Source organism: Glycine max, chromosome 3 (assembly GCF_000004515.6).
Source record: "Glycine max cultivar Williams 82 chromosome 3, Glycine_max_v4.0, whole genome shotgun sequence".
Taxonomy (NCBI): Eukaryota; Viridiplantae; Streptophyta; class Magnoliopsida; order Fabales; family Fabaceae; genus Glycine; species Glycine max.
In genome coordinates, this window is record NC_016090.4 from 16,567,951 (window position 1) to 16,578,892 (window position 10,942).

General features: G+C 31.8%; 1 protein-coding gene across 1 annotated transcript; it reads right to left on the reverse strand.

Moving 5' to 3' along the window:
- Window positions 1-754: 754 nt before the first annotated feature.
- Window positions 755-8,530, reverse strand: LOC100798496 (BEL1-like homeodomain protein 9). The gene is made up of 4 exons (XM_014773613.3): window positions 6,816-8,530; window positions 2,409-2,770; window positions 1,969-2,029; window positions 755-1,790 (listed from the first exon to the last, which is right to left on the reverse strand). Exons 1-4 carry the CDS (start codon window positions 7,710-7,712, stop codon window positions 1,254-1,256), a joined length of 1,857 nt encoding a protein of 618 aa, XP_014629099.2. The 5' UTR covers window positions 7,713-8,530; the 3' UTR covers window positions 755-1,253.
- Between the last annotated feature and the right edge of the window lie 2,412 nt (window positions 8,531-10,942).

Below are 10,942 nucleotides of genomic sequence, written 5' to 3' on the forward strand. Positions count from 1 at the left end.
TAGGTTTTCAATATAAGTTAAAAGACATAAACAACTAAGATAAAAAAAAAAGGTAGCTTGAAATGATAAGTTTTTAGATGACAAAATAAAATTGGAATGAGAGAGTGTGCTAAACATTTTTAATTAGCTTTACAATTGAAAATTAATTATCGATAAAATTAGTAAATATTTCATACTAACAACATTTCAACTCAAACAAAATGATTTAATATTTTTTTTCCTTGTAAAATAATGTGTGAAATACTCATTGAAAAGCGAAAAGGAAAAATATTGAAAATATCTAATTTAGGGAGTGAATTAGTACAAACATTTACTTTTCTGAAGTATATTCTAATTTATAATAAAATAGTAGACAAATATTTCTTAATTGAAGGATGAACTTTGGGAAAGAAAAAAAGATCTAAGGATGAACTTAGCATGAATTACAAATAAGTTAATAATTGAAAATTAAGCTTGAAAGTTGACCACATAAGAGTACACTTGACTAAGTGGACCAAAATGAACCGACTCACATAGCCCATACTTTTAACTAGTTAAGTGAACCAACCCATTAAACTAGACACATTTTTAGAGTTCTGCATGCAATGACCCACATCACATAATCCAAAAATGTAATCAGCATAGGGAGATTAACGAATAAGATTTTACATAATTGATAGAGATTAATTAATTGTAGGCATCGATCTTTGCAAAGGGTTTTTCAATTAGTGCACATGAGAACCTGCAGATTCCTTATATGTAGGAACTACATTTGCAGCATAAAGACACGAAGATATTACTAATATGATGATGACTAGTACAATCATGTCGAACAAGATTTCAAGTATTACAAATTGAAATCCATTTACCTGGTTTGGATGACAATAATAATATATATAAAAAGTATATAAAAAAAAAACTTACAAACAGCTTAAATAGCCAGAACATTTGGATTTACTCCAAGCAATTAAGGTCAACAACACAAAGGTGAATTGGATCATCACATCTTCTATGACACAGTATCAATCGCACCCCTTTACAACCTTCATACAAGTGAGCTCAATAAAAAAACACCGGTTAAAGTCCCCCGTAACTGGAAAAGGTTCATTCATCATTGCCAGCATAACCACAAAGTGCAACAACATTCCAATCCCTCTTCTAACTTTTGGATAATTCATGAAAGCACAACAGAAACATGGTTAGTATTATATCACCCCAATCAAATTAAAACTCCATGCAAAGAAGTTGCCGTTATTAGACATTGAAGACCTTCTTCAGCCTACAAAGTCATGCAACAGTTGTCCTCCAATGACATCTCTTCCAAAATGCCTATTTTGTGACTCATAACCACTCATAACATAGCCTTCATTGTTGGTATCAAGAGCAACACCAAATCGCTGCGCTGCATTCAAGGGGAAAGGTTCAGCCAGACCAATACCATGATTCTGATAAAGGCCTAGTGTGAGTGACACACTATTGCTAGCACTGCCACCACCCATGCTCACTCCAACACCCCCTCCTCCTGGCTGATTGCTTGTGCAGGGTAGATTCAGCTGTTCCTGAGTCCTAATTGGTACATTAGGAAGTTCGTTTATGGTGTGCTTGTAAGGAGCTTCCTGAAATTTATCTGTGGAGGTAGATGGATTCTCAGAAACAATGGAGTTATCAGAAGGCAAATGATCACTTAGCTTGTTCCTGCAATGCTCTTCCTTCTGCGGATTCTTTGGAGCTTGCCGTGTTTCTAGCAAATGTATTTCTTCCACCATTGGCTTCCAGAGCCTTACTCTTGCATTAATGAACCAATTAGACACCTGACACAGATAGAAATTGTCAAACATGAGAAGAACAAACACTTTAACCAATAAGAATGAAATGGTTCGGGTAGAGATTATTTTTGAGAAATAATCAAAACACAAGCTAATGTTTCTTCAAAATAAGTTATAAACCAAACACACAATGAAGGATGGAACCTTTATCAGTAATATTTACCTGGCTACGAGATAGACCAGTTTGTTTGGCCAACATTAGCTTGTCGGTATCAGTGGGATAACTGAAGAGAAAACAAGTAACTAAGCAATCAAAACGCCATAAACACAAGAAAGGACTTCAAATGTATATAAATGCATAATGCATAGTTTTGGTAGGGGAGTCAAAATCATGTCAGGTATATAGCAAATTCGTATTTGACCCCCCCTCTAAAATAAGTAAGGATAAAACAAGTAATTCCAATTGTTGATGAGGAAATCAACTGTTGATATTTCGGCACATTTCATGATTTGTTATACGTGTGCACAAAATATCAATCATTGATTTTCATTTCAACATTACTCTACCCTCGAAAGTGAGTTGCTTACTTCAAAAGAGCCAGATCCAACAAGGCATAACTTAAGCGTTGTGATTCATATTAATAAACATTAAATGGCACTTACGGGTGCAGAAAGTGCTCAAACAACCAAGCTCTCAGAACAGTCACGGCGCGCTCAGGGAGTCCTCTTTGAGGCCGCCAAACAGGTTGGTGCTCAAGAAACCCAGGCCTTTGGCCATAAGGGCCTTTATCACTGTTGCCAAACCATGGAGATTCATCTTTCCTGTTATTGCTGATGTGAAAATGAGCTTTATTGGCAAACTGAAGTTGATCAGTAATGGCATTCTTCAAGCATCTAAAATGTTTGGACATGGCTTTTATAGCCAAACTTGCATAAGGAGCTGCATTGCTCAGGCCAGAGACATACTCAAATGAAGTTACTACCGCGTGCATCTGCTGATAGTATTGTCTGTACCTCCTGTAAACCTGTTCAAGATAAATGAACAACAATTCTCACAATGAGGACAAATTTCAAGCATCATTGTAGTTAAGGAATTCCTTGAAATTTGCTGCTCCTGTTTAAGCAATAAACTTAGCATTGACATGAAAGCAGAAATGATTATTCATGCTACCATCTGCTAGAGCTTAGAATAGATCTCATTTCAACTAATGGTTAATAGAGACTACTTGATTAACCCACCATATAACAATAAAAGGCTTAAACAAAGAACTAAACATGAAGTCCGTATTGGCCACGGGTACTTTACCGTGTTTGTTATTGTAAAACTATCAACATTTGTAACATAACTAGTTCTAGATTTTTTTTAACTGAAGCATGATTTATCAAATGAAAATTGAGAATTGAGAAATGTAGTGTGGCACCAGAAATTCCTCACAGCTGGTGAACACTGTCGCATCCTAGCACCTTTCAAACAGGATACAGCTACATAACAAATAACATGGCCAACAAGTGGGAAATTTTTTTATAACAACCAAATTTAAGTCCGTACATCCCAATTGGGTGGTATACTAGCACCAATTAGATAATCTGATATTTGAAATTTCATAAATGAATCTATTTTTGGACAAGAAAATTCTGGAATTTAGGGTACATGTACCAAATTGCGTTTACCAACATAAATAATATTAGTGGTAAAAAGAACTAATATACTCTTCCAGTCTAGGCATAATAGTTATCATCATAAAGGCCCAATTCAAGAATATTGTTCGTCTTGGGGGACAAAGGAGGCATATTACTGAAAATACCAGATGCTAGACTTTGGAAAACAAACAAATGACATTTACCCGCCCAATCAATTCCTGGTCTAATTGAAGACCAGATTAAAATTTCCCAGCAAGAATTATCAATTTCTCAATAAAAGAACATAGAAAGGTTAATAATCCTTAACAACACCAACTTGGTTTTAAATTGCAGTAGTAGTCATGATTGTGGTAGCTTTGCAATGCAATTGCCAAATTGCAGGCAATGTGAGGTTAACTGAGGGTTGAAGTGGCCAGCTGCACTCATGTGTGCATCGTAGGTAGCTCTTCTTGAAACAAGGGCAGCCAGGTCTTGTTCCAATGATAAGCATATCCAAGCACTTGGAAAACCCTCTCTTACAAACTAGCTATCAAGGGCAGAGAACAAAGTCACTTTAGTACTCCACCAAACAGTGCATGCTACTCAACGTGCGACTAACCAAGTCCCTATCAGATACATATGGCCCTAAGTAATTCACATCATTTTGTGGCAACACATGAGAAGCTCCCCATACTAATTAAATAACATATTTACCTAGACACTCCAACAAGAAAAACAAATTAAATGCAAAGTACATATGAGAAAACTTTACCCAAACCTCACAAACTAGTCAATTTCCTAGCCTTTGCATCCGATAACTTTGAATCTAAAAGACCCAGACACAGGGTGGATGACTTGGAATTTCATGCAACAATTGATAGCAAGAAGTCCTATCTGTTGGCAAGCATGACTCCATAAAATTTATATCAACTTTGCTGGCTGACATATATTCTAAAAATCCACATTTATGAGTTTAATATTGCGGCTAATGCTGCACAAATTACTTGGGACTGCCTGAAGGTTGACCACATATTCTGAATTTCTAGAGAACTGTAAAAGAATAGACACTTTGTTGTTATCTTAATATGCTTACCATTTGAGAAATAATAGGGAGGAAGCTATGTGCATTACAAATCCGAAGAGCTGCATGTCTCAAATTTACCAGACCCAATCAACCAAATGAGTAATAGCATTACAGAAAAAAGGGAATATTTTTTAAATGTTTGGGAAAACAACTATAATGAGAAAATAAAAATAAGACTTGGTACAATACAACTTCACTTCATCCGTAACAAATTTCATCCACTTCAAAATTAGATAATATATGGAATCTAATGTTTTCAAAGAAAAAGAAATATTGAACTTTACTACTTCACTGTTACATACTATAAATTTATGTTCAAGGTCTTGATTTTCACACATCACTTCAACCTAAATGACTTTTACACCATTTCAATTCTAGCACAAGAATTGATCAAAATTCCTTCACATTTATGTGAACCAGAAAGGAACCAAACCGATCACTAAGCAGGAACACGTAAAAAATGAGGTGGTAGAAAATAAGGTGAAATTTTACAATAAAAAAAAAACTTAAATATGTTTTTGATTCCCAATAAATATCCAATTTTTGTGTTTGTTCCCTAATAAATTTTTGTTTTGCATTGAGTTCATAGTAAAATAACACTTTTATTTTTTATCCTTGATATTTTGTTTTAGTCCATGATAAATTAGAAAATTTTATGTTTGTTTCTTAATAAATTAACAAATTTTATTTTAGTTTGTATTAATAAAAAATGGGAAATATTTATCATGGAACAAACACAAAATTTACTAATTTATTAGGGACTTAAAATAGGTATCAAGGACCAAAAACAAAAATTGTTGTTTTATTAGGGACTCATTGCAAAACAAAAATTTATTAGGGAGCAAATGCAAAATCGGACATAGAAAATAAGCTGAAATAAGCATTTTGCTTGATGTGGCAGAATAAACATTTTTCTCTACCACACGTTTCTTCAAAAACAATTGAACTCTGATTAATGGCTTTCAGTGATAGGTTCAACCAGAGAAAAACCAAAGGCGGTAAATGTTTTTTCTTAAAGCCGTTCTATTACCCAACCAAGATCAATTTGAGAAACAACAATGCATAAGATAACATTAAAGCTTACATTTTTACAAGGCCATAGTTAACTAACATATTTCAAACATAGCCTTACATTTTTATTAAGGCTCATAGTACTTATATGCCTGAAGCTGCTATGATAGTTTGTTAAGGGATACCTTTGTGGTCTAAGATTAAAATTTATCGTATACTTTAGTTTCATCGGCATGAGAAGAAAGATAGTTTTCCATATAAAATTAATAAACATTATTAAAATGATATAAACATATTGCATGTTTCCATACTAGATAAACATCACAAACCATGAATGACACATTTATCATTCCATACATGCTACAGTTTATCATTAATATTGTCCAATCAGAAAAAGTAACATATAAAAAAATCTAATATCCCAATACAGAATCAATACACCCGCCAAATATGCACCATATCATATGAGACAATTCTTGCAAAAACAATCTATTAACAATAATTTCCAGCAAAAACACTATTTTAGCATCAAGATCTTCAGCAATATGTCAATTAAAATAAATAAATAAAAATTAAGCCAACCTTACATGAAGTTAAAACACCTTGTCATGTAAGTATGTAAGTTTCTTTAACCTTTGAACCCCATGATCATATCAACACACACTTTTTCGGAGTATAAATCTTTTCCGATGGATTCCTTCAACAACTTTATGCAAATTATCCCTCCCAAACTGGATGTCATGGTCACATTAGAAATCTTTATATAGTTGACAGACACTTTACGAATACCATGCTCATCTTCGTGCATATATTCCCTACCATTAACTTTTCCAAAAGGACAATTGAGTTCACCGAGGCCATCCATCACAGGAAATACAAGAATCTTGATGATGCACATAGAATGTACAGTTAAAAGACCATCCATGAAAGCTATAAATTACAATAACAACATGACATAATAAAAAAAAATAACATCATATACTGCACGCTTACTCAACACAATCAATCAGAATCTAAGCAACCTTCCACTTTGAAGGAATCACTAACCATACATTAATGATAGATAGACATCACGAGCAAACTTTTATAAAACCTTAAAAATATTTTAAAAAAAACAAAAATTGGCAAATTTAATTTACTCAAAACCCATTTATCTTCTGGATAAACCAAACTAAAAACAGTAACAAAACTGGACAAAATGACTAACTTTAAATCAAGAGGAACATCAAGCATCAAACATGAAGAAATAAACAAAAAAAAAAAAACCTTTAACCAAAATTTTAATGTGACAAAAATAACACAAACCAAGAAGAGAAGAAAAAAAAGAAAGATGATATTAAAACATAAACACAAACCTCATCAAGCATAGTTAAGAGCCTTGACTTTTTGCGACCTTGATCACCCCCATGATCCCCTAGTGGATCTTCACTTGAACTCTGTGGAGGAGGAATAGGCTCCATCAACGATGCATCAGCCACAATCTTCTCAGCACAAACCCCACCAACATCACATAACTCTTCCAATAATTGCTGTGCAGGCTTCAAGAACCTCGATCCCTTCAATATTGAAGCATAGCCAGTAAATGGCCCCATTGGCACTGTGCACCTCGAAACCTCATTCAAACCAGAACTCCCATAAATCACCCCACCACCACCAACCTTATCACCATAAACCACAGATCCGTATCGCTGAAGATTCACACCGTTGTTGTGTGATGACAGAGACAAAGACAAAGGCTCAGGCTTAAACACCATGATCTCACTATTATTGTTGTCGTCGTCGTTGTTGTTGTTGTTATTATTATAACCCTGATCAAACTCTCTCAGGTTCTGTGCTTGGTAGAGAAACATGTTGTTGCTGTTGTTGTTGTTAATAACCTGAATTGTGGCTTGGTTCAAATGCAAAGACGATTCAGGATCCAAGTAAGAAACAGAAGAGGAGTTAGAAGAACAACACGAAGAAGAAGAAGAGCCATTGTTCATAACAACTCCTCCTCCTGCTGCTGCAAAACCCATCATCAAATTCGCACGTTGTTCTTCCTTCACACCACAACCACCCAAGTTATGTTTTTGGCCGTTGTGGAAGCTCGTCAACAACAAATCAGAAGATATAAAAGAAGAAGGGTCGTACAAAGGAAGCAAAGTCGAGGAGGGCTCAATGAGACCATGTTGTTGGTTCTGTGTCGCCACAACTCTAAGCTTATCTCTTCTGCTTTGTTGTGGCACATGGTAAGCCTCAAAACCCTCAGCCATAGCAAAAACAAAAACAAAAACAAAAACAAAATACACAAAGCACAAAACACAGAAGCAGAAAATGAAGAAGCTCTCTTCAACACATGTTAGAGAGAGAAGAGTGAAGTGACGATGATGAAAAGAGTGGATGAAACCAAAGGGTATGTGTAATTATGGTGATGTTATTGTATTGAAGCATGATAGAGAGAGAAAGTGGTTTGGTTGGTTTCTTTTTTCTTTCTTTTTTTCTATCTATCTATGTTGTTTCTATGTTGATCAGTTAGATAGATACGTGAGAGAGAAAGTGGGATTTTTAATGAGAAAATTGAGGTACGGGTTTTGTGTTCGTTTGTGTGTGTGTGGTTTTTTTGAAAGCACGCACACTCCAATTCCCTTGTTTGGTTCTTTCTTTGTTTCTCTCTCGCTACAGTGAATAATACAGAGATTCTTTCTTTCTTCTCCCTTCAAAACAAGGAACAAACAAAGTGCAAACTCATCACCAGGGACGAAGAGCTATAGGGTTTCCAGAAAACAGATGGTCACCGGCTATTGCCGGTAACAACTGAAGAAGTAGTAGTGGTGGTATGCAATAATGTTGTATAATGTATGTAATGTGTGTGTGTGTCTGGTCTGGTCTTTTCTTTCTCGCAGGGTTGCAGGTATTTCTGACACTGGGTTTCTGGGTTTTGTCGTTTTCCCGACCCTCTTGCTTTATCAGATTTTATTTTTTTTGGTTTACTGGTGTTTAAATGATTAGAAAATATATCTTGATTATTTTGACATTAAATTTTGGGAACTAAATTTTATCATAATTTTGTATCAAAATAATTTATTAACTGTTTTTTTTATTTTAAATATATTTTTAATTAATTAAATTAATCTTATCACCAAAAATTCGCCCAATTACATGGTACTTAGTTTATTTAATTTTTATATGCAGTTTACTAATTTACTGATATATAATAATGTTATTTTTTAGGTTAATTATTTGATAAGCCTAAATATGTTTTTATTTTTAATAAATATTTAATTTTTATGTTTGTTGTCAAATAAATTTTTATTTTATGTTGAGTTTTTAGTAAAATAATAATTTTATTTTTAATTCTTAGAACTCTTTTTAATCTTTGATAAATTAGTCAATTTTATATTTATTTTATAATAATATTTTTATTTGTTATTAATCGGGATTAAAACAAAATTTATTATTTTATTATATAACAAACTCAAAATTTACTAATTTATCAAAGATTAAAATAAAATATGAAGAATAAAAAGTAAAATTATTATTTTATTAGAACTCAATGTAAAACAAAAATTTATTAGAAAACAATCACACAAATCAAGTATTTATTAAGAATCAAAAATATATTTAAGTTTTATACGATATTATCTGTGATAATTTTTTTAAATCATCATAATTAGGACATTTAATTTTTTGATGGGACCCGAGGTGTCCTTACAAACCTCAATCATTTGGATTGATTAAAGGATTAATCATCAATCTAGGATTTATCACCCCTCTCCAATAATGTATTACCTTTGTCTCTAATTATAAGACATAATTGACTAATTTACGCTTATTAAGAAAGTTATTTAATTTAGTTATTAGTGTTAAATTTATAATATTTTTTAAAATTTATCCTTAATTTTATTGAAAATTTATTCATCTTCTTCAATCTTCATAAGAGAGAGAAAAAGATAATTTTAAATATTTTTAGTCAAAAAATAATTAATGAACAAAAGAGATCAAATGAAGTCTTATAATGAGAGGGGGGAAATTGTTGATTATATCTTATAAATAAGAACCAACAAGTATTCTACATGAATCAAATACAAGTTATCTCTTATGAGTTTTTCAATGTGTGATATCAACTCAACTATAGACATTGAATCTTTATGACAACTTCATATTAATTACATGTTAAAATTATTGTGTTGTATCAAATTAAAAAGAGCAATTGGAGTTGATTTCTTTTTTTATTTGTGAGTCAAAATAAAACTAAAAATACTATAATTCGAACTATCCTGCTTGAATAAATTTTTAATCTATAAAAATGAAAGACAAATAATAAAAAATTAACAATAATTCATATATTTTATTCAACTAATGAAGCTAACAACCCTTACAAACATGAAGTTGATTATTTGATTTAAATAAGTAAATTTTTGGTTTAATAAATTATACATATCATGCTAATTAATTTTCCCTACATGAATAAAAATGCTAATTTCCTTTATAATATTAATCAAATAATTATAATTTTGTTAAAAAAATCAGATACTTGTAATTATTACAGATAAATAATTGTTTTTAATTTAATAAAGAAAAAGATAAACTATTTCTTTATTAATTTATAAAAAAGCATAAAAATAAAAATTATTATTTCTCTTTCATAAAACTTTCCCGTAGTAGAATAAAAGATTTTAAATATAGAAAAAGGGGTGATGAGATGAATGATAGCGATAGTGATGGAGATGACGCACGTGAGAAGAAAGGAACAGTGCGATGAAAGAAAGAAAGGCTGAGTTTACCCTTCTCAGCACTCATCCGCCAAACCTAAAAACCCCTTTTGCCTCACTCTCTCGCGTTACGAGGTTTTCATGCTTTTCCCTTTTCGTTTAATATTAAATTATTAGTAGGGATTAGTGAAGGAAAATAAATAAACAATTAATAAAAGATGTAATTAATCAGTATTTTACAATATTTATTAATGAACTAAAATTTTTAAAAAATATTATTTGGAAAAATAATAAAAGAGTAAAATAAATCATAGGCAGACAATATAATTTTATAAATTCTAATAATAAAAAAAATTTAGTTCCTTAATGAATTATCCAAAGATATTTATTAACCTTTGTATTAATAAAAAGATAAATTCTAATCATTATTTGTGGTTAAAATTAACAAACGTAAACTTAGTGAGGACCCAGATTAATAATTAAGTAATCCGTAGTTAAGAGTCAAGTTCATGTTGGTTTTGCGTAATTGATCGACACGTGTTTCTTTTCAATTGTTGGAACAATAATAAATTTAGCAAACAAAGCTATATTAATCATGGGGATTCGAATTGTGAGATTGAGGGGACTTCTTGTTGTGGGATCAGCAAAGTAATTAGTGGATTAAACTACAGTAATCATGTTCAACTGATTATTTATAGGCTTATTTATTCACTTTTCAAAATCAATTTAAGCATTTATCTTAATTATACTATATTTAATAGTGGTTTAAAATTAATTCTATTAAAATTAGT

Excerpts from the sequence above, each read along its gene's own strand:
- LOC100798496 (XM_014773613.3), bottom strand. The coding sequence starts at position 7,712 with ATGGCTGAGGGTTTTGAGGCTTACCATGTGCCACAACAAAGCAGAAGA. Across the intron at positions 2,030-2,408 it reads TTTGAGCACTTTCTGCACCC|TTATCCCACTGATACCGACA; the intron begins GTAAGTGCCATT and ends TTTTCTCTTCAG. Across the intron at positions 1,791-1,968 it reads CTGGTCTATCTCGTAGCCAG|GTGTCTAATTGGTTCATTAA; the intron begins GTAAATATTACT and ends TATCTGTGTCAG.